The sequence below is a fragment of the Pangasianodon hypophthalmus genome, chromosome 10, assembly GCF_027358585.1.
Source record: "Pangasianodon hypophthalmus isolate fPanHyp1 chromosome 10, fPanHyp1.pri, whole genome shotgun sequence".
Classification (NCBI taxonomy): domain Eukaryota; kingdom Metazoa; phylum Chordata; class Actinopteri; order Siluriformes; family Pangasiidae; genus Pangasianodon; species Pangasianodon hypophthalmus.
The window spans coordinates 29,407,964-29,432,963 of record NC_069719.1 but is presented as its reverse complement, the minus strand read 5'-3'; the positions used below and the strand labels follow the sequence as shown (position 1 = coordinate 29,432,963).

The 25,000-nt window shown below is 41.2% G+C and overlaps 3 protein-coding genes across 4 annotated transcripts in view; all 3 read left to right on the top strand.

Annotated features, from left to right (window-relative positions):
* tfb2m (transcription factor B2, mitochondrial) overlaps positions 1–183 on the top strand; it is a 12,965-nt gene extending 12,782 nt beyond the window's left edge. For both annotated transcript variants that reach the window (XM_034307786.2, XM_053237781.1), the window contains exon 9: positions 1–183. This exon is cut by the window's left edge and continues 904 nt beyond it. The gene's annotated coding sequence lies outside the window, so the exon portion shown is untranslated.
* A 1,192-nt stretch (positions 184–1,375) lies between these two features.
* Positions 1,376–22,711, top strand: cnsta (consortin, connexin sorting protein a). The gene is made up of 11 exons (XM_053237780.1): positions 1,376–1,517; positions 6,721–7,088; positions 7,736–7,875; positions 8,449–8,479; positions 13,130–13,216; positions 13,327–13,432; positions 13,841–13,862; positions 14,428–14,509; positions 15,042–15,592; positions 19,154–19,289; positions 19,720–22,711. Exons 2-11 carry the CDS (start codon positions 6,740–6,742, stop codon positions 19,929–19,931), a joined length of 1,716 nt encoding a protein of 571 aa, XP_053093755.1. The 5' UTR covers positions 1,376–1,517; positions 6,721–6,739; the 3' UTR covers positions 19,932–22,711.
* A 1,181-nt stretch (positions 22,712–23,892) lies between these two features.
* The window catches only part of sccpdha.1 (saccharopine dehydrogenase a, tandem duplicate 1), an 11,691-nt gene continuing 10,583 nt past the window's right edge, over positions 23,893–25,000 (top strand). The window contains exon 1 of the mRNA XM_053237782.1: positions 23,893–24,272. Coding sequence (XP_053093757.1) covers positions 24,059–24,272 — 214 coding nt within the window. The 5' untranslated portion in view covers positions 23,893–24,058. The remainder of the gene's footprint in view (positions 24,273–25,000) is intronic.

The following is a 25,000-nucleotide window of genomic DNA, read 5'->3' as shown; positions in this document are numbered from 1 at the left end:
ATCATTTTTGTGCAACTCGTCCTATAAAGTGTTTTTGTATAAAGTAACTATAACGTGGTGTTTCTGGTGCTGGTGTTTTGCGAGACAGCACAGTTTGTTTTTTAAGAAAAGATTTTTTTTTTCCTTCATTAATGTATATATGAATTATGTGAATATGAACTTCTAATAAAAGGAGAATAAAGACGTGTTTGCTTCGTGTTTGGGGATTTATAAGGTAAAAGCGAGACTTTAAAGATGATAATATAATATAATTGTTTAGATGTGTATAGAGGATAATTATTCACTACTGTGTAATTTATTATAAAATCTGCTTCTAATCTACAGTATATAATGTATTTTATCATCTAATAATTGACATATAACTGATTAAATTTTTGTCTTTAATTTAAATAACTGATTTGCAGAAAGATGCTGCATTAATGTGTTTATTCATTTAAACTTTTTGATGAAATGAAGATCATTTTCAAGGCAAATTATTGACGTCAAAATGACGTTTGAGTGAAATATTCTTTACTTTATCCAATTTTCCCATCACATTCCCACTTTTCCCATCTGTAATTAGTCCAGCATGAGCAGTCAGTGTTATTTTATCACGTGTTATTTATTTTAAATTAGATGTTGAGTCTGGGGTCTGATTTGTGTGCAGTTCCACACGGTGGCCACTAGAGGGCAGCAGAGCTCCACGCGCTCATGTCTCATTCCCCATGACGAGTCTTTAGTAAATCTTTATTAAATTCACAGTTAGCAGGAACTTTTTCAAATTAACACGAATAGTCAATCGATATTAAAAGTGACTCTAAATGTTGTACAAAAGTAAATATATATTTCCTTTAACGGTTCGTTTTGTTGTTCGTTGATCGCTGGACCAATCAGATGCCGCGGTTTCATCCGGGAATTCTGGTCGTGTAACTAGCGAGCTAATTAAGCTAAGTAAAGATGACGCCGGCTAGCTAGCGAATTAATCCAAACAGACTTTTGTTATTCTAAAGAAAATGCTCTCAAATTATCGGACTAAATATATTTGTTGTTAAAGTATAAAATATCACAACAACAGGCCATGGCTGCTGCAGACAAATTATTTTAGAGTTTTAGCAGAATTAGCAAAGATAGCCACATGCTAATGTTAGCGAATCTGCAGAGCGGGTGCTCATGGGAGATGTAGTTTTTTACTCAAAGCTCGTAACTAAAGAAAATACTGCACTGTCGAAAGCTAGGTGAAAAATAGGTAAATAAATAACGCATATGGCATGAACATGAGATATTGCATATAATGGTTGTTGTTTAGGGGAGAAATAAAACATTATAAATATGCTAAAATGAGTTATAATAAAAAAAACGAGAACTGAAATGGCTGTGCCGTTCATTTCCGGGTATTGCCGTGACGTAAGCGCTGGGAGAAAGTTCCCGGATGGATGTCAGGAAGCGCGATGCACAGCTGCAGAAGTAAACAGTGAGCGGTTAAATGTGTGTTTTTAACGCGGTGTGCTGGATTCATCCCACCTGGAGCTGACACAGCTGTGAGTTTCACACTTTATTTCTGTTCAGAGAAGATAAACCGCGGTGATTTACTGGGAAATGAATAGACAGGAGGGAAAAAGGACGGAAATTACGTGGAAAGGTGGAAATGCAGTAAAGGTGCTGCATGTAGCGCGCGCGCACATTTCTGTTTATTATATATTTATAATGTACATAAATATGCATTTACTTACTGGGCCCTAATATAATAATAATAATAATAATAATAATAATAATAATAATAATAACAAATGCCATAATTTTGCAAAATACCTCCCTTTCTAGAATGAGTTTATGCCTGTAATGCTTTATGAGTGTTTATTAATGCGATAATATTTATTTTTATGTAACGGAATAAAGCATGTTTTATTTTCTGGCTGAGATTGAGATGGAGATTGAGATGGAGATGGAGATGGAGATCACAGAGCTGATTAAAGAGCTCATACACTCACCTGCTTTCTGCAGGAAACCTGAAGGCTTTTATTCTTTACACTTTATATTAAAGCAAGAACTAAACTCTGACTCCATATAAACCTCCGTGTCATGAGTCAGTTCAGGTGTCTGAGCTTTGCTTTCTTTCCTGAGTTAATACATGATTCTGTCCTGAAGCTCTGGGAATCTCAAAGAGATTGTTTATCATTAATTTCCTGCATATTTATAAAGTTTAGTTGATTTAGTTGATTTAGTTGTGACGGTACAGACAGTGTGAATAAGACAAAGTTAAATAAATGTATTAAAGTATTAAAGATTAAAACATGTGTATAGTGTTTACAGAAATATTACATTTTTAGATGAATACTATCAGCTGATTTTGGGGTAAAAATTACAGTATAATAAAAGCTCGATGTTAAAGAACGCTCTGTTGTGTGTGAAGGACACGAGTGCAGCCTGATGTGTTTATTCAGGACAGTCTGAGAATCAGGGTCAAAGTTCACTTTCCTTTCATGCAACCAATCAGAGAGAGAGACAGGGTATTATTATTATTATTATTATCATTATTATTATTATTATTATTATTATTATTATTATTAAGAGGCAGACAGGACTGCTGAGTAAAGCTGAAGGTGTGTGTTTGAGTGTTTTACTGAGTTGTGATTTATTAAAGTGACTCTTTCACCTCTTCAACACTTCTAGTTATTCTAGTTACACTCGTTTATCTAAACTATCTTTCTGTTACACGAGTCTGTACATGTGAGAGACAATGATTGAGTGTCAGATAAATGTCTGCCTCGGTCTCTCTCTGCCTCTCTCTCCGCCTCTGTCTTGGTCTCTCTCTCTCTCTCTCTCTCTCTCTCTCTCTCCGCCTCTGTCTCTCTGCCTCTGTCTCTCCGCCTCTGTCTTGGTCTCTCTCTCTCTCTCTCTCTCTCTGCCTCAGTCTCGGTCTCTGTCTGTCTCTGCCTCAGACTCTGTCTCAGGCTCAGTCTCGGTCTCTCTCTCTTTCTCTGCCTCAGTCTCGGTCTCTCTCTCTCTCTCTCTCTCTCTCTCTCTGTCTCTCTCTCTCTCTGTCTCTGCCTCAGTCTCTCTCTCTCTGCCTCTTTCTCTGCCTCAGTCTCAGTCTCTTTTGGTCTCGCTCTGCCTCAGTTTTCCTCACTCACACTTCCTCTCAGTGTAGGGAAGAAGAAGAGAAGTGCCCTACTTCTGCAGTTTTGCTGAGTCAGCAGTAATGATATATTGAATGATTAATGAGACGTGTCCTTCACTTCCTGTTCAGCTACAGAATCACAGCTTTCATCTTCACACAGTTCGAACTTTATCACAGTGTAGTTTAACTCTTACGACTCACAGTTAGTGCCGAGCGTAACTCAATACGTGCTGAAGTTTTTTATTACTTATTCCTCGTGTGCAGTTTGTAGAAACACGCTGTGAGATTCTGTCCAAAGAGCCGAGTGTGAATTTACAGTTAATCTCATGTTTGTGTTTGTGAGTAACAGGACAGTTATATTATTCTGATGGGACGTTAATAAACTATAAGTTTACTGTCACACACGCAGCTGTTTTGCAGGAAGAAGTCGTGGGGAAAAAGTGTAAAAGTCTCAGAGTGTAACGTCCAAAATCACAAACCCACGGGAACGGCCCAGGGGGCGGGGCTACACTTATTCTTTATGTAAATAATTCCAGTTTTTCCAGAACGTTAATATTTTTTAAGAAAAACACAAAGACTTTAAAACAAACTGGGAAATGTTTTCAGGCTAAACACCGACACTGCAGTAATCCTGAGCTCTGAATTTCAGTGACGTCTCACTTCTGTGTAAAATGTCCCTTAGTGACTTAACTCTGTGTCATAAACACGTCATACGCGGTCACGAGAGAGTCTTAAGAGCGTCACGCAAACATTACAGACAGATGGTATGTTTCATAAAACTGTTATAACGCTTCACATGTCACACATTAAAAGGCTGAATGCTGTGATAAAGTGAAGCCGGCTACAGAGCAGTGTGACGCCGTGTAGCTGCAGCGTCTCAGCGATGAGGTTTAAACTGACTCGCTTTGAGCTGCAGGATTGTGAGACGACGGTGTTCGATTCCGCAGAAGCTGTGAGACAGTCTGCAGTTCAGCGCTGTAGCGATCACGTGCTCGGCTAAAACACGTACACGTAAAGCAGCACAAAGCTAACAGCGATATAGAACAGGAAGTCTTCTAACACACACACAACTACAATAACCCTATTATTCACAAAACACACAAACGCTCACACGCGCGCACACACTCACGCAAACACACACACACACGCAAACACACACACATGCAAACGGAAACACACACACATGCAAACACACACACATGCAAACACACACACACGCAAACACACACACACGCAAACACACACACACGCAAACACTCGCACATGCAAACACACACTCAAACACACACACATGCAAACGCAAACACACACACACACGCAAACACACAGACATGCAAACACACACACACACGCAAACACACACACACACGCAAACACACACACATGCAAACACACACGCAAACACACACACACGCAAACACACACGCAAACACACACACATGCAAACACACACACATGCAAACACACACGCAAACACACACACACGCAAACACACACACGCGCACACACACACTCAAACACACACACTCAAACACACACACGCAAACACACACACACGCAAACACACACGCAAACACACACACACGCAAACACACACACACGCAAACACTCGCACATGCAAACACACACTCAAACACACACACACACACACGCAAACACACACACATGCAAACGCAAACACACACACACACGCAAACACACAGACATGCAAACACACACACACACTCAAACACACACACACACGCAAACACACACACATGCAAACACACACGCAAACACACACACACGCAAACACACACACATGCAAACACACACACATGCAAACACACACGCAAACACACACACACGCAAACACACACACACGCGCACACACACACTCAAACACACACACTCAAACACACACACGCAAACACACACACACGCAAACACACACGCAAACACACACACACGCAAACACACACACATGCAAACACACACACGCGCGCACACACACGCAAACACACACACACGCAAACACACACACGCAAACACACACACATGCAAACACACACACATGCAAACACACACACATGCAAACACACACGCAAACACACACACACGCAAACACACACACATGCAAACACACACACATGCAAACACACACGCAAACACACACACACGCAAACACATACTCACACGCAAACACACACGCAAACACACACACACACTCAAACACACACACCCGCAAACACACACACACGCGCACACACACACACGCAAACACACACACGCACACACACACACGCAAACACGCACACACACACACGCAAACACACACACGCAAACACACACACATGCAAACACACACACACGCAAACACACACACATGCAAACACACACACATGCAAACACACACACGCAAACACACACACACGCAAACACACACACACGCAAACACACACACACGCAAACACACACACACGCACACACACACACGCAAACACACACACACGCAAACACACACACATGCAAACACACACACGCAAACACACACACATGCAAACACATGCAAACACACACACGCAAACACACACACACGCAAACACACACACACGCAAACACACACACACGCAAACACTCCCACGCAAACACACACACATGCAAACACACACACATGCAAACACACACACGCAAACACACACACATGCACACACTCGCACACAAACGTAAAAACACTCGCATGCGAACACACAGTCACTACGTTACAGCCGTGAGAGATGAGTACAATACAGCAAGCACATGCTCTTTTACCCTTCTGTCTTTTTATTTGTTTTTAATAATTTGTGTATATTGGTTTCATTTTTAATTTATTTAATTATTTTTAAAATATTCATTTACATTTATTCGTTTGTTTTATTTTTAATAATATATTTATATAATTTTGTCTTGTAATGAGGTCATGAGTGTGTGATAGAGAAGTGCCAACCTGAGCAGGTGCGTGCGTGTGTGTGTGTACGCGCGCGCGCGCATGTGTGTGTGTCTGTGTGTGTAATTTACACAGTGATGTTGCGTAAGCTCCTGGTGGTGTGTGTTATTGTCTCTGTCTCAGAGGAGCAGTTACACAACACTGTCATTAATTAGGAGGAGAGAAAAACACTCATTATCATTCTATAGGGGTGTGGCTCTGCCTTCTGATTGGCTGGGCTCGGTAGGGGCGGGGCACTGCCTTCTGATTGGCTGGGCTCGGTAGGGGCGGGGCTCTGCCTTCTGATTGGCTCGGCTCGGTAGGGGCGGGGCTCTGTCTTCTGATTGGCTGGGCTCTGTAGGGGCGGGGCTCTGCCTTCTGATTGGCTGGGCTCGGTAGGGGCGGGGCTCTGCCTTCTGATTGGCTGGGCTCTGTAGGGGCGGGGCTCTGCCTTCTGATTGGCTGGGCTCTGTAGGGGCGGGGGCAAGTTTACACTTCACTGCTCCATGGTGTGATTTCTGAGGGATTTCTTGCTGTAGAATAAACAGAAAGTGCTGTTTCTTTCTGTAGGTGTGAAACATTTTGAGATATTTTCATGTTTTGTACTTAATTAAACTAAACTGAACTTGCAGACACTCAGGCAGTGGGGTGTGTGTGTGTGTGTGTGTGTGTCCTTCAGGTGCACTGTGTGTGTGTGAATGTGTGTATGTGTGTTACATATGAACGAGGGACGTTGGCCGAGTGACTCGGACCTGCTGGATGAAGCGGGTTCCACCAGAGTTCCAGACCAGAACCAGAACCTGCATCAGATCCGAATGCTGGAGGAGGAGGAGGAGGAGGTGCGGGGAGGACACGCCCGCCTCCATCACGACCTCCACCATGACTTCACAAACAACAACGGAGCAGGAGAAGAAGACGAGGACGATGAAGAAGAAGAAGACGGAGGTTCCAAAATGGAGGAAGAGGAAGAGGAAATGGACAGTACCAGTGGAGCGTATTCTCCTGAACTGATACGAGATTCATCATCACTGAGCTGCAGTCCCTCAGGTACACACACACACACACACACACACACACACACAAACACACACACACACACACACACAGGTGAGTAATCCATTGCAATAATGATGCAACACACAGTGTTATCGTCGAGTTAACGTTAAGTTACATGGCAGCACACTTGACTACCTGACTGCTTTGTATTTTAAGGAGAGTAAGAGAAATAAAAACAAAATAATTATTATAAGAAAAATATGTTTATCCAGCTACAACAAAAATGTACAGTTTTTTCACTACGGGATGAATTCACTGGCTTTATAAGCACTACATTCCAGTTAATAAAGTGTTTGAGATGGTTTATATACATACGTAGTGTTATATGTAATTATATAGTTTATAATTACTTATTGTAAATGTCGTGTCCGTTCAGTTCAACTTCATTCAGTCAGGATTTTAATGAATTATTTTCAGTTTTAAAGCGTGAAACACAAAGTAAATTATTACAGAACAGTTTCTTAGTGTTCAGAGTTTGGATTTGTGTCGAGATTCCATGGGTGTGTGTTTTTATTAGACCTCCTTTAAATGTGACACTTAACCTTAATTTTGCTGTGTGTGTGTGTGTGTTCGCGTGTGTTCGCGTGTGTGCGCGTGTGTTTGCGTGTGTTTGCGCGCGCGTGTGTGTGTGTATACAGTGTGTGAAGGTCCTCTGAGTCCTGAGGAAATCCCGGTTGGTGTTTTTTCTCCTCGTGATCTCAGTCGCTTCGTCTCTGAGTCTCTGCGTGTGTTAGAGGAGAGAGGAGATGATGCCGCGCTGCCACACCGCCTCCATCAGGTCTCCATCTATCCACACCTACTCCATCTACACCTCTTCCTCTCATCCCACCATCCACACCTCCATCTACACCTCTTCCTCTCATCCCACCATCCACACCTCCATCTACACCTCTTCCTCTCATCCCACCATCCACACCTCCATCTACACCTCTTCCTCTCATCCCACCATCCACACCTCCATCTACACCTCTTCCTCTCATCCCACCATCCACACCTCCATCTACACCTCTTCCTCTCATCCCACCATCCACACCTCCATCTACACCTCCTCCTCTCATCCCACCATCCACACCTCCATCTACACCTCCTCCTCTTATCTCTCCATCCACACCTCCTCAATCTGCAGCTGTTGCACCATCTATACCTCCTTCTCTCATTCCTCTATCTATACTTCCCCTTAATCTACACCTCCTCCTCCATCTACAAGTCCTCTTATCCCTACATCTACACTTTCTTTTACACGCTCCTCTCTAATTTTTGGCCTTTAATGTTGTGTGAGCAGTACACAGAGTCGGGGTTCTGACTTTGCCGCAGTAAATCTGAATAAATCTTATTTTGTGTGTAATTACAGATTGCTGAGTGTCTGGTGCAGGAGGACGACTGTATCCTCACTCAATGACTCTCCTAATCCTGCTCTATTACACATTTATATACGAATTATTACCTTATTAATTATCATATGTTTATTCTACAGTTATATTTTAATAGTGCACATTCACAAATTGTGTATTAATTAATGTATAAAAAATTCCTTATGACAGGATTTTCAAGTTAAAATATTAATTAGAATATGCTAATTCAGTGATGTGACCACAGGTACATGTTCCTGAGATGTAATCTTGTAACTGAAGTGTTAACCTGCTGACTAACGAATAATTATATATGTGTTTATATATACTGTATATATGTATTTATGTATCTATGTATATATAGTATAGTGTATAGTGATGTATAATGGTAATAATTACACAATGATTAGTACACTGATGTAATTATCAAGGTTTATTGCAACATATAGCGGCGTATAGCGTTGTATAGCGGCGTATAGAGGCGTATAGAGGTGTATAGTGGCGTATAGTGGTGTATTATGATGTATAGTGGCGTATAGTGGCGTATAGTGATTTATAGTGATGTATAGCTGTGTATAGTGGTGTATAGTGGCGTATAGCGGTGTATTATGATGTGTAGCGGTGTATAGTGGCGTATAGCGGTGTATAGTGATGTGTAGCGGTGTATAGTGATGTATAGCGGTGTATAGTGGTGTATAGTGGCGCATAGTGGCGTATAGTGATGTATAGCAGTGTATAGCGGTGTATAGTGATGTATAGTGATGTATAGTGATGTATAGTGGTGTATAGTGGCGTATAGTGGTGTATTATGATGTGTAGCGGTGTATAGCGGTGTATAGTGGTGTATAGTGGTGTATAGTGGCGTATAGTGGTGTATAGTGGCGTATAGTGATGTATAGTGATGTATTATGATGTATAGTGGTGTATAGCGGTGTATAGTGATGTATAGCGGCGTATAGAGGCGTATAGTGGCGTATAGTGGTGTATTATGATGTATAGTGGTGTATAGCAGTGTATTATGATGTATAGCGGTGTATAGTGATGTATAGCGGTGTATAGCGGTGTATAGTGATGTATAGCGGTGTATAGCGGTGTATAGTGATGTATAGCGGTGTATAGTGATGTATAGTGATGTATAGCAGTGTATAGTGGCGTATAGTGGTGTATAGCAGTGTATAGCGGCGTATAGTGGTGTATAGTGATGTATAGTGATGTATAGCGGTGTATAGCGGTGTATAGCAGTGTATAGTGGCGTATAGCGGTGTATAGTGATGTATAGTGATGTATAGTGATGTATAGTGGCGTATAGTGATGTATAGCGGTGTATAGTGATGTATAGCGGTGTATAGCAGTGTATAGTGGCGTATAGCGGTGTATAGTGATGTATAGTGATGTATAGTGGCGTATAGCGGTGTATAGTGATGTATAGTGGCGTATAGTGATGTATAGTGATGTATAGCGGTGTATAGCGGTGTATAGTGATGTATAGTGGCGTATAGCGGTGTATAGTGATGTATAGTGATGTATAGTGATGTATAGTGGCGTATAGCGGTGTATAGTGATGTATAGTGGCGTATAGTGATGTATAGTGATGTATAGCGGTGTATAGCGGTGTATAGCAGTGTATAGTGGCGTATAGCGGTGTATAGTGATGTATAGTGATGTATAGTGATGTATAGTGGCGTATAGTGATGTATAGTGGCGTATAGTGATGTATAGTGATGTATAGCGGTGTATAGCAGTGTATAGTGGCGTATAGCGGTGTATAGTGATGTATAGTGATGTATAGTGATGTATAGCGGTGTATAGCGGTGTATAGCAGTGTATAGTGATGTATAGCGGTGTATAGCGGTGTATAGTGATGTATAGCGGTGTATAGCGGTGTATAGCAGTGTATAGTGGCGTATAGCGGTGTATAGTGATGTATAGTGATGTATAGTGATGTATAGCGGTGTATAGCAGTGTATAGTGATGTATAGCGGTGTATAGTGATGTATAGCGGTGTATAGCGGTGTATAGTGATGTATAGCGGTGTATAGCGGTGTATAGCGGTGTATAGTGATGTATAGCGGTGTATAGCAGTGTATAGTGATGTATAGCGGTGTATAGTGATGTATAGCGGTGTATAGCGGTGTATAGCGGTGTATAGTGATGTATAGCGGTGTATAGCGGTGTATAGCGGTGTATAGCAGTGTATAGTGGCGTATAGCGGTGTATAGTGATGTATAGTGATGTATAGTGATGTATAGCGGTGTATAGCAGTGTATAGTGATGTATAGCGGTGTATAGTGATGTATAGCGGTGTATAGCGGTGTATAGTGATGTATAGCGGTGTATAGCGGTGTATAGCGGTGTATAGTGATGTATAGCGGTGTATAGCAGTGTATAGTGATGTATAGCGGTGTATAGCGGTGTATAGCAGTGTATAGTGGCGTATAGCGGTGTATAGTGATGTATAGTGATGTATAGTGATGTATAGCGGTGTATAGTGATGTATAGTGATGTATAGTGGCGTATAGCGGTGTATAGTGATGTATAGTGATGTATAGTGATGTATAGCGGTGTATAGTGATGTATAGTGATGTATAGTGGCGTATAGCGGTGTATAGTGATGTATAGTGATGTATAGTGATGTATAGCGGTGTATAGCGGTGTATAGTGATGTATAGCGGTGTATAGTGATGTATAGTGATGTATAGCGGTGTATAGTGATGTATAGCGGTGTATAGTGATGTATAGCGGTGTATAGTGATGTATAGTGATGTATAGCAGTGTATAGCAGTGTATAGTGGCGTATAGCGGTGTATAGCGGTGTATAGTGGCGTATAGTGGTGTATAGTGATGTATAGTGATGTATAGTGATGTATAGCGGTGTATAGCAGTGTATAGTGGCGTATAGCGGTGTATAGTGATGTATAGTGATGTATAGTGATGTATAGCGGTGTATAGCAGTGTATAGTGGCGTATAGCGGTGTATAGTGATGTATAGTGATGTATAGTGATGTATAGTGGCGTATAGCGGTGTATAGTGATGTATAGTGGCGTATAGTGATGTATAGTGATGTATAGCGGTGTATAGCGGTGTATAGCAGTGTATAGTGGCGTATAGCGGTGTATAGTGATGTATAGTGATGTATAGTGGCGTATAGCGGTGTATAGTGATGTATAGTGATGTATAGTGATGTATAGCGGTGTATAGCGGTGTATAGCGATGTATAGTGATGTATAGCGGTGTATAGTGATGTATAGCGGTGTATAGTGGTGTATAGTGATGTATAGCGGTGTATAGTGGTGTATAGTGATGTATAGCGGTGTATAGTGATGTATAGTGATGTATAGTGGCGTATAGCGGTGTATAGTGGCGTATAGTGATGTATAGTGATGTATAGCGGTGTATAGTGGCGTATAGCGGTGTATAGTGGTGTATAGTGATGTATAGTGGCGTATAGCGGTGTATAGTGGTGTATAGTGATGTATAGCGGTGTATAGTGATGTATAGCGGTGTATAGTGGCGTATAGCGGTGTATAGTGGCGTATAGTGATGTATAGTGGCGTATAGCGGTGTATAGTGGCGTATAGCGGTGTATAGTGATGTATAGTGATGTATAGCGGTGTATAGCGGTGTATAGTGATGTATAGCGGTGTATAGTGGTGTATAGTGGTGTATAGCGGTGTATAGTGGTGTATAGTGATGTATAGCGGTGTATAGTGATGTATAGTGATGTATAGTGGCGTATAGCGGTGTATAGTGGCGTATAGTGATGTATAGTGGCGTATAGCGGTGTATAGTGGCGTATAGCGGTGTATAGTGATGTATAGTGATGTATAGCGGTGTATAGCGGTGTATAGTGATGTATAGCGGTGTATAGTGGTGTATAGTGATGTATAGCGGTGTATAGTGGTGTATAGTGATGTATAGCGGTGTATAGTGATGTATAGTGATGTATAGTGGCGTATAGCGGTGTATAGTGGCGTATAGTGATGTATAGTGGCGTATAGTGGTGTATAGTGGCGTATAGCGGTGTATAGTGATGTATAGTGATGTATAGCGGTGTATAGCGGTGTATAGCGGTGTATAGTGATGTATAGCGGTGTATAGTGATGTATAGCGGTGTATAGCGGTGTATAGTGATGTATAGTGATGTATAGCGGTGTATAGTGGTGTATAGTGATGTATAGCGGTGTATAGTGATGTATAGTGATGTATAGCGGTGTATAGTGATGTATAGTGATGTATAGTGGCGTATAGCGGTGTATAGTGGCGTATAGTGATGTATAGTGGCGTATAGCGGTGTATAGTGGCGTATAGCGGTGTATAGTGATGTATAGTGATGTATAGCGGTGTATAGCGGTGTATAGCGGTGTATAGTGATGTATAGCGGTGTATAGTGGTGTATAGTGATGTATAGCGGTGTATAGTGGTGTATAGTGATGTATAGCGGTGTATAGTGATGTATAGTGATGTATAGTGGCGTATAGCGGTGTATAGTGGCGTATAGTGATGTATAGTGGCGTATAGCGGTGTATAGTGGCGTATAGCGGTGTATAGTGATGTATAGTGATGTATAGCGGTGTATAGCGGTGTATAGCGATGTATAGTGATGTATAGCGGTGTATAGTGATGTATAGCGGTGTATAGTGATGTATAGCGGTGTATAGTGGTGTATCTTTAACCGTGTGTAGATGAGAGAGCCGTGCACTTCCTCCAGCTGGAGAGACTGTACCACGAGAGAGTGCTGTCCAACATCGCCGCCCTGCAGGAGACATGGGGTAACACACACACACACACACACACACACACACATACACATTCCTTCATTCATTCATTAATGCTGCTTAGGTTTTATTAATTTTTTTTTCTGTCTCTCTCTCCCTCTCAGAGAGCAGGTGGAGGTGTAGTAGGTCTGTAGATAACTCCCTTCCTCACAGTAATCTGAGTTCAGAACATCTGGACAAACTGAAACACATCTGCATGACACACAGACAGTGAGTACACACACAAACACACACACAGGATCACACACAAAATGTGTATAGTATCTGTGTATGTGCGTATAGTATTTGTGTATGTGTGTGTGTGTGTGTGTATATATATATATATATAGTATCTGTGTCTGTGTATGTAGCTGTGTGTATAGTTTGTGTGTGTGTTTGTGTGTATGTAGTGTGTGTGTGTGTGTGTGTTTGTGTGCTATCTGAGCTGTGTACTAGAGTTTCAGTACTGAGGGAAATGTGCATTGCTAATATTAGACTCCACGTCTCACACACACACACACACACACACACACACACATACAAGGAGCTGAATGTACAGTACAGTAAACAATTTAAAAAGAGGATTTTATTTTATAAAAGTTTCTGATGGACTGTTTTATGTCATTTCCTGTTTTGCAGACCGACATGGAGGTCCGACACGGTGAGTGTGTGTGTGTGTGTGTGTGTGTGTGTGTGTGTGTGTGCGTGCGTGTGAGACGCTTACCTACTGTAAACACACAGACCAGACAGACTACATATTTTTATTTATATATTGGTAGCATGCCGTACCGATCACATTACAGTGTTAAATGCTGTATTTATTAAAAGCTAACTGTCTCAGTTCTTTATAAAATGTTTATCAGTGATGCATCTCAGTGTAACTGCAGTTTATTTAATATTTTATTTTCTTTATTTATCATCTATAACGCTAGCTAGCTCGTAAGTTCTGTATGTTATACACCAGCTAGCAGCACACGTGTAATGACTACACATCCAGATGCGTTTCTGATTGGTTCAACAGCCGACCAATCAGCAGCTACACACTTGCATTATAATTACAGAATGCTCTTACACTCTCTTTCTTTCTCTGAGCATGAATAATGTGTTTATTATTATTATTATTATCATTATTATTATTTGTAGTATTAATATTATGCACAGTGAAATGCTTGTCTGTCAACCTTTGCTGTGTGTTTGGTGTGTGTGTGTGTGTGTCCGCTCTTCAGTCTGAACTGGTACACAGGATCAGTGTGAATGGTGAGAGCTGTGGAGAGAAGAACATCACGTCAGAATCTCCATGCAGCGAAAGTGAGTTTCCTACACACACACACACACACACACACACACATACGTATGAGTTCATAGAGAAAATGTTATAAAGTCCTGCAATGCATAAGAAGCTGTGAGTTTTTGGTGTGTGTGTGTGTGTATGTGTCTCTGTGTGTGTGTGTGTATGTGTCTGTGTGTGTGTGTGTGTGTGTGTATGTGTCTGTGTGTGTGTATGTGTCTGTGTGTGTGTGTGTTTGTGTGTGTGTATGTGTGTGTGTGTTTGTGTGTGTGTGGTGTGTGTTACTTGAACATCACGTGGCTCGGCATTGGGTTGCACGACCTCATTTCACTTTCTCACACACACACACTAACTCACTCAGATTGGCTGTCATTTATTAATAACATCAACTGCAAAATTATTGGCACCTTTCCTTAAAAAAATAAATAAACAGAAATTAATGTTTAGAATGAGGAATATCTTTATAGTTTGAATTCACCAGAATATTTTTTTAAACTTAAGTTTTCTTTAGTAGTGCAATTTTTCTTTAAAAACAATTTGTCTTTCTGTCAGAGTCGGGGATGTTGGAGGAGGATGATGTCTCTCCCAGTGACAGCGGCGCTGCCTGTTTGGCCCAGCAGAGGGAGCCGACACACGTCTGTGACTCCGCCTCCAGCCCGCCCACTTCCTCTCCCCAAGCCCCACCCACCTTGGTAATGACAGAAGGCTTCTCGCCGGCAACCATCAGAGAGGAAGCCGAGAGAGAACAAGTGAGAGAGGGAGAGAAAGAACAAGAAACAGAGAGGACACCTCAAGAAGTTGGAAAAGAAGTGGAGCCTGGAGGAAGTGGAAAGGAGGCGGAGCCTGAAAGAGGCAGGCTGGGGGCGGAGCCTGAAAGAGGCAGGATGGAGGCGGAGCCTGCAGAATCTGACCCAAAGAGAGAAGGGGTGACGAAAGAAGGAGGAGTGGAAGCAGTGTCTTACGATCAAGGAGCAGAGAAACAGGAAAAGGAAGTGGAACAGGAAGAGGAACAGGAAGAGGAAGCTCTGGAGCTCGAGGAGGAGCTTCAGAGGCCAGAGGACGCCATGTTGGATGACCTCGCCAAGCGCATCCAGGTGGAGGAGGTGAGGCAGAAACATAAATCAACAAATCAGTTAAATCTAATAAGAATAAAATATACATAGACTTAAAACTACAATACAATAATTTAAATAGCTTAAAACATAATTATTTAAATTTGCATAAAAATACAATAAATGAAGTAAACCAAAATAAGCAAATAACAACAATTTAAATAATATATAAAAGAAGTAAAAAAGCAGCGTTGTAGTAGTTGTTAAAATTGAAAATACACCTGAACGCTGTTGGATGAAAACTCACACACACACACACACACACACACACACACACACACACAGTGACATTTCCTCAACAGTGTGTGTGATTTAGTCGGGCCGCAGTGTGTGATGTCACCGTGATGTCACCCGGCTGAATGAGTGCACTGTGAGTGAGATGCAGATTTCTCCCGAGCTGCTGCAGTGACAATGAACTCTTTCAGCAGGATAAACGGCTCAGGAACAGGTCACATGATCAGTGCTGTCGCTCCCGCTGGACTGAAACACTGAACACGTGACGCAGAGCAGAACAGAACCGAATAGAGAATAGAGTATGCTGCAGAGAAATGGTCCCATTATTGTATATTATTATTAGTAGTAGTATTTGTAGTAGTATTATTATTACATACGCAGGGGACTGTGTTTTCCACCACCACGCCGGTTGTGTCTTCATCAGCGGATGTTCGTGGACGTTCACTTCTCAGTTTCCCCAACACTTCCGGTCTTTTTGAATTTGTTAATAAGTTTGGTGACAGTGTGGTGTGTGTGAGGTGCTCGCCATGTTTCCTGTTAAAGTCCATCGCAACTTCACGACAGCTTCCTGATCCAGCCATCAGAATGAGTTCAATACGTCAAGGCGTTCTATGAAACATTTTGGAAGACATTTTGCTAAAAGTGTTCATTCTCCTCTGTATGGAGACTTCTAGGACTCACTAATACAGGGGTTCCCAAACTTTTTTGGTAAATGACCCCAAATGGACATTATGAATTTTAATTTGTAAAATAGATGAATAAAAAAGTAAATAAATGACCCACATGGCATCATGACCCCTAGTCTGGGAATTCCTGATGTAATCACACATTTCACTTCTCCTGATAAATACCCCGACCTGGTGGTGAAGAGACGGCGGGTGACGGTGTGTGCAGTCGTGTTAGCAGGAGCGTCAGACAGATTTCAGCTCCACGTGAAGACGTTTGTCTCTCACACAGATAAATGATGGAACGTGTTGTAAAGCTGATGGAATAATCACGGTTCTCTGTGGAGCACTCAGACTGACTGTAGTCACGCTGTGGGGTTCTCCAGCGTCAGCTCTCATCTGTAATGGAGCTTTAATGGGAGTGTGCAGGAAATGTGTGTGTGTGTGTGTGTGTGTGTGTGTGTGTGTGTGTAGCTTTTGTTTTTAAACCTTGTGTTAGCAGTAAACTAAAACCACATGAGCAGCAGATTACTGTAACTCCGTAAACTCCCTAATACATTTCCCTAATTTCAAAGTTTGAAGAACAGAAGCATCGTATAGATCAGATAATAGAGTGGATGGAAAAAGACAGGTGTGTGTGTGTGTGTGTGTGTGTGTGTGTGTGCACGCACAGGATGTAGTGAGTTTTATCTCAGGTTTATTATTATTAATATTTTTCACCAAAGCCACAATGACAATCCCTTTTAACCCTGTTATTTTAAATTCAGCACACTAATGCTGCATAATGGCATATTTTGTTATGTTGTGTGTGTGTGTGTGTGTGTGTGTGTGTGTGTGTTTGTGTGGTATAAAGGTAACTGATTGCACAGACATGTTTATGTGGTAATGATTAGAGGTAATGCTCGAGTAACAGTACAGACGTAGGTGTTTTGAGTGTTTAAGTGTTTTGAGTGTTTTGAGTGATGTTATAATGTTTAATAAAGCACACACACACACACACACACACACACACAGGGACAAGGGTTCTGTTTTGTTCTCGGTGGTCGCGTACAGACAGTGATGAGGAAACTTTAATGTAAGATATTTATACTGTAGTGAAGATGATGCACTACAGCCGACTCTGAAACTCTCACTGATCACCTCACTGTCTGATTATAATATCATCATAAATATCATCATCATAAATATCATCATCATAAATAACATCATCATAAATAACATCATCATAAATAACATCATAAATAACATCATCATAAATATCATCATCATAAATAATATCATCATAAATAACATCATAAATAACATCATCATAAATATCATCATCATAAATAATATCATCATAAATATCATCATAAATAACATCATCATAAATAACATCATAAATAACATCATCATAAATAACATCATAAATAACATCATCATAAATATCATCATCATAAATATCATCATCATAAATAACATCATCATAAATAACATCATAAATAACATCATCATAAATAACATCATCATAAATAACATCATCATAAATAATATCATCATAAATATCATCATAAATAACATCATCATAAATAACATCATCATAAATAACATCATAAATAACATCATCATAAATATCATCATCATAAATAACATCATAAATAACATCATAAATATCATCATAAATATCATCATAAATAACATCATCATAAATAACATCATCATAAATATCATCATCATAAATAACATCATCATAAATAACATCATAAATAACATCATCATAAATAACATCATCATAAATAACATCATAAATAACATCATCATAAATATCATCATCATAAATAACATCATAAATATCATCATAAATATCATCATAAATAACATCATCATAAATATCATCATCATAAATAACATCATCATAAATATCATCATCAATAACATCATCATAAATAACATCATAAATATCATCATCATTCTGGACTAAAGTCAGTTCAGATATAAAGTCCTGTATTATTTCCTGTCTCTCTCTCAGTCTGTCTGTCTCTCTCTCAGCCTGTCTGTCTGTCTCTCAGCCTGTCTGTCTGTCTCTCTCTCAGTCTGTCTGTCTCTCTCTCTCAGCCTGTCTGTCTGTCTCTCTCTCAGCCTGTCTGTCTCTCTCTCAGCCTGTCTGCCTGTCTCTCTCTCAGCCTGTCTGCCTGTCTCTCTCTCAGTCTGTCTGTCTCTCTCTCAGCCTGTCTGTCTGTCTCTCTCTCAGTCTGTCTGTCTCTCTCTCAGCCTGTCTGTCTGTCTCTCTCTCAGCCTGTCTGCCTGTCTCTCTCTGTCTGTCTGTCTCTCTCTCAGCCTGTCTGTCTCTCTCTCAGCCTGTCTCTCTCTCAGTCTGTCTGTCTCTCTCTCAGCCTGTCTGTCTCTCTCTCAGCCTGTCTGTCTCTCTCTCAGCCTGTCTGTCTCCCCAGAAAAATATCAAACAAGCTGAGAGAAGGTGCAGACTAACCACTGAACACCTTACTGCTCTTATACACACTGCCATCTAGTGGATAAACACTCTTTTGTGTGCGTGTGTGTGTGTGTGTGTGTGTGTGTGTGTGTGTGTGTGTGTGTGTGTGTGTTTAATGAACTTTGGTTTCATGTGTGCTGAATTTCTAATCTCTCTCTCTCTCTCTCTCTCTCTCGTCCTCAGATCTCTCCTGCCTCAGGTCTCGTCTCCATCCTGAAGAGAAGAGTGTGTGACGGAGGAGACGACAATTCCTCCACCAACAAACCCCTCACTAAACGCAGAGTCCGCTTCCATGTTCCTGAGGACGGCCTGGAAAATGGTACATACACACTCACGCACAAACACACACACACACACACACACACACTCACACGCACTCGCGCACACACACACAGACACAGACACACACACTCACGCACACACACTCACGCACACACACACACACTCACGCACACACACACACTCACGCGCACACACACACTCACGCGCAAACACACACACTCACGCGCAAACACACACACTCACACGCACACACGCACTCGCGCACACACACTCACGCGCACACACGCACACACACACTCATGCGCACGCACACACACACACACACGCACTCCCACACACACACACACTCATGCACACACACACACACACACACACTCACGCGCACACACACTCACGCGCACACACACACAGTAATGACGTATATCAAACCTGTTCTATGAGTCTCAGTCTGTCTCTTCGATACACAGATGAGGTGGGCGGAGACTCCTGGCTCCTCCTGCTCCTTTTGTGCCTGGTTACCGTGGTGATCAGTGTGGGTGGGACGGCCCTGTATTGCGCAATCGGCGACGCCCACTCAAGTGTGTGTACGGACTTTTCACACAACATTGATTTCTACATGGGGAAGGTGCAGCGCAGCGTGGACGACATCACACACTTCTTCTCCTCCTCTAGCTCATAGCCTCCATCCCTCTCTCTCTCTCTCTCTTTCTCTCCATCTGTCTCTCTACCTCTGCCACTGTCTCTCCATCACTCTGGAACAAAAGATCAGCCTGTCAAAAGATGAGAGACGGAATGAGAGCGCTGATTTTTGAGGATCTGAATGGATTAGCTGGTGTTGATGATGTCACAACTCTGTACTGGTGTTGATGATGTCACAACTCTGTACTGGTGTTGATGATGTCACAACTCTGTACTGGTGTTGATGATGTCACAACTCTGTACTGGTGTTGATGATGTCTCACATCATTTCCAGGCACAGCATGTCACTTAAAATCCGCTTTTTTAAAACTTCTTTAAATTAGGTCTAATTGAGACAGAGCAAGTCGTATTTTTGCAGTTTTTATCTTAGCAGGAAATTAGCATGTACAGATTTCAAGACGTCAAAGAGGGCGGAGCATGTGACATTTCTAATAGCGGTTCTTTTCGCTTCTTAGCATAAAACTTCTGTTTTATTTACTGTTTATCTATCGTTAGCTTGCTACCAAACTTGGCTAGTTACACAACGTCACCCAGCTACTGCTACAGCCGTAAGGTTAACGTTGGCTAAATAAAATCGTTAGCTGGCTAACGTTAGCCCGGTGTTAGCCATTAGGTTGTGTAATTACATTGTGTACTTCTATCCAAAGAAGGCTGGTAGTGATGTCATACTATCAAGTTTTGTGATTGGCTGATCGAATTGAACTTAAGCTCCGCCCACTGCAAAATCAGTATGTGCGGGAATTTATATCATTTATCGCTACACACTTTTAAGTCTTAAATATCGAGTCTTATATTAGTTATAACAATTTCTGTTTTTTACCTTGATTATTATCATGACACTATGGAGAAAGTGGAATAATGATGTATAAATAGTTATTTGTGACAGATTTAAGTGGTTAGGATTAAAATATATTGTAGTATAAGGGACAGAAGAGCAATATGTAGTAAAAATGTAAAGATTTTTAGAGTAGTGGTATGAGGAGAGACAGGTTGTGTTATTTAACGCTGTTTTTGCTATTAGTTGTGCTCTGTGTGTGTGTGTGTGTGTGTGTGTGTGTGTGTGTGTGTGTTTGAGGGGGTGCGATGTTTCCTCTATGCTGTGATTGATAAATAAACACAAAGCTCATCCTGATCTGCTCTTACAGCGGAGGCTGCGGGCTAAATAACGGCTAACTGACTGATCCACACCTGCAGCAGTGTAGCTTATAGCTAGCTAGCAGGAAGGCTACTTAATTAATCTGAAGTTTAATAAATAATTTATAATCACAACACACATTAACTGCATCAACATTAATTAATAAATGAGCTAATCCTGTTGCTTTCAAGCACATCTGCCTCTCTGCTAAATAAGTTCAAATTAGTAGTTTATGTACATCAAGTTTAAGGTTTATCTTACTGACTGCAATGCTAGTTAACATGTCAGCACATTTGCTATAATGCTAGTACCTGGGTTAGCATGTTTGCTGTAATTCAGTTTCACAGTTCGGCCCGTTTGCGATTTTTAGCCCGTTAGCTGTAATGCTAGCTCCTGTGTTAGCCCGTTAGCTGTAATGCTAGCCCCTGTGTTAGCCCGTTAGCTGTAATGCTAGCTCCTGTGTTAGCCCGTTAGCTGTAATGCTAGCTCGTGTGATTATTTATTGACAGACACTCGTGATTTTAGATTTTATAGATTTTACGGTGTGATTTGTATCAGCTGAATTATTTTACAGTATTTAATTAAATATAAATTATAATAAATCATGGCCGAGGCTTCGCGTCCCTCAGACTGAACACACACCTCACAGAGCCTCACAAACTCCCAGGTTCATTTTTAATTTTAAACTTTTAATTCATGTTTTTTCTCTTTTGTGTGTGTTTGTGTTTATTGTCTGTGGTGTTAAACTTTAATCCGAGCGCACACACACACACACGGTGTCTTCGGGCTGCTGGAGCCGCAGCTGTGGGAGGGAAAGGGTGTGATGATGGCGGTGATTATTGCGGTGTTTGTTTGCACTCGTCCTCTGGCCGGATCAGACGGCGGTGTTCAGTATTTATTTTAACGTTAAAATCAACAAAAATCCAAATCTGCATTTATTCGTTCGTGATGACGTCATCTCTCCTGCTCTGTACCTGTGTAAATGATCATCAGTGTGGTTTATTTAACCTCCTCAGATCTGATTATAAAATATAATTTCTGTTTAAAACACTGATTTTACACTACAGTGTGATTCTGATGTATAAAAGTGTAAAACTCATTATTGTGTCAGACACTCAGCGGGGCGGAGCTTCGCTCTGATTGGCTGTTAGACTCCGCCCGGTAACCAATCAGAGCGCTCAGCCTTAGCGCGTGCGCGTGAGAGGATGCTGTACTGGGCATTACTGTATAGATCAGTACTGTGTGTTATGTCGTGTTATAGCGCGTTATGTCATCTTTAAGACGGGTGTTTTTACTGAAGTATCGAGTGCTTAGAACCGCACTGTGTTTATTACTGTTCCACTGCATATTTAAATCAAAATAATCAGAAGAAATCCAATATTAAAGACAGAAACATTTGCATAATGAAAAACACTTCTGCTTTTCTGTGTTCAGTGTTTATTATTATTATTATTATTATTCTTTTAAGAAATTATATTTATTACTGAAATATCACACTCATTACTTCTGTCTGGTTCTAAGTCCTCGATATGATTATTTTTCCTCCCCATACTGTAAAAAATATTAAAGGGGAAACTCGATGAGATCAAATACACACAGTTCTTAATAAATCAGTTTTACTGTGAGGAATGAGCAGTGTGTGTGTGTGTGTGTGTGTGTGTGTGTGTGTGTGTGTTTTTTATTTTACAGGGTTTTATTCCAAATCTCAGTGTTTTTACTGAACCTGATTTATTTAACAGAACATTTTACACCAGAGCTTTTCAAAGTGGAGTCTGTGATTTTTTTTAGATAATGTTTTAGGGATGAAAATCACATACCATCATTTTAAAATGATTATATTTATTATTATGTACTTATAATTCAAGGTCAAGGTTAAGGTCAAGGTTCTTTATTTGTCAATGCCACCATATGTGCATACATTTCTCTTCTCTCTTATCAAGTGTTTACGGTCAATGCAGTCAGTGCATATAGAACAGATTTTGTATGAAGGTAACAGCACTGTACTTGATAATAAATAGATATAAACAAACAGAGTGAAAAATATATTGTAAACATCTGAATGATAGACATCTGAGTAAATGTAAACAGTGTATTCTGTTAAATATACAAATATACTTCCAAAGGTGCAGATAAACCTGCAGATAAAAACATTCAATATATCTCTGAGTAAATGTAAACAGTGAAGTCACTTTATATACAATATACAATATCCTCCCAAGGGTGCAAATATACAAGCAATAAATGTAAACGTTGAGTAGTTCTGGGTATAGAGTCCTGTTGTAAGATACAATACAGAATATCTGCAGTATGATAGTAGTGCAAAAAGACTGTAAAGTGTAAAAGTGCGAACAGTGTCGGAGTTAAATAGTTTGTATATGTAACGTTTTGAGTAGGTGTTTGTAAACAGGTCCATATATTCATATCATTTGAATATAATGTGTTCTGTCAGTGGAAAGTTCAGGAATAAAAGCTCTATGGCTTCAATAAATAGTCAACATATTTTCTACACATTTAAATAATGAGTCTAATATTTAAATAGCTGGTCTTATTATTATTATTATTAGTAGTAGTAGTACTAGTAGAAGTAATTTTATTTTATTGCTTTGCTGCAGTACTCAGCTTACTGAGACATAAAATATGAATCAGCTTTATATATAAAAAAAAACCCTCTAATATCAAATTTCAGATTTTTAAAATGTGAATCACTGGTATGTTTTTGTCGGGGCTTTTTTATAGAATAAAATTTCTAGCGCAGTGAACTTTTATTCTGAAATCGGCACTTCCGGGTTCGGAGACACGCCCTGTTGTTGGAGTTTTCACACACAAACGCACGCGCATATACAAACTCGGAGCAGCTCCAGAGTTCACTGTCTCAGAGTCACTGTCTCACACTGTCTCACACTGTCTCAGAGTCTCACAGTCTCTCTCTCTCTCTCTGAGTGTTAATCACAAGTGGACTTTCTTCCTCCGTCATGGCGGCGCGCGGCTCTTCCTCCTCCTCCTCTTCCTCCTCCAGGCCCTACCAGCTCATCGTGTTCGGGGCTTCGGGCTTCACGGGCCGCTTCGTGGTGGAGGAGGTGGCGCGGAGCAGCGCGGAGGTTCCGGGGGGGAAGCTGGTCTGGGCCATCGCGGGGAGGAGCAGAGACAAGCTGGAGAAGGTTCTGCAGGAGGCCGCGCAACAACTCGGTACTGTTCTCACCTAGAACAACATTAATAACGAGTTTAGTTAATTAATTAATTAATTAATTAATAATCAGTCGATAATGAGAGATAATTTACTTCACCTGGAGGTCTCAGGGTTCTGCAGGGTTCTGGTGTAGATCTCAGGGTTCTGGTGTAGATCTCAGGGTTCTGGTGGAGGTCTCAGGGTTCTGCAGGGTTCTGGTGTAGATCTGAGGGTTCTGGTGTAGATCTCAGGGTTCTGGTGGAGGTCTCAGGGTTCTGGTGGAGGTCTCAGGGTTCTGGTGTAGATCTCAGGGTTCTGGTGGAGGTCTCAGGGTTCTGCAGGGTTCTGGTGTAGATCTGAGGGTTCTGGTGTAGATCTCAGGGTTCTGGTGTAGATCTCAGGGTTCTGCAGGGTTCTGGTGTAGATCTCAGGGTTCTGGTGGAGGTCTCAGGGTTCTGGTGGAGGTCTCAGGGTTCTGGTGGAGGTCTCAGGGTTCTGGTGTAGATCTCAGGGTTCTGGTGGAGGTCTCAGGGTTCTGGTGTAGATCACAGGGTTCTGCAGGGTTCTGGTGTAGATCTGAGGGGTCTGGTGTAGATCTCAGGGTTCTGGTGGAGGTCTCAGGGTTCTGGTGTAGATCTCAGGGTTCTGCAGGGTTCTGGTGTAGATCTCAGGGTTCTGCAGGGGTCTGGTGGAGATCTGAGGGTTCTGGTGGAGATCTCAGGGTTCTGCAGAGTTCTGCTGCGGGACT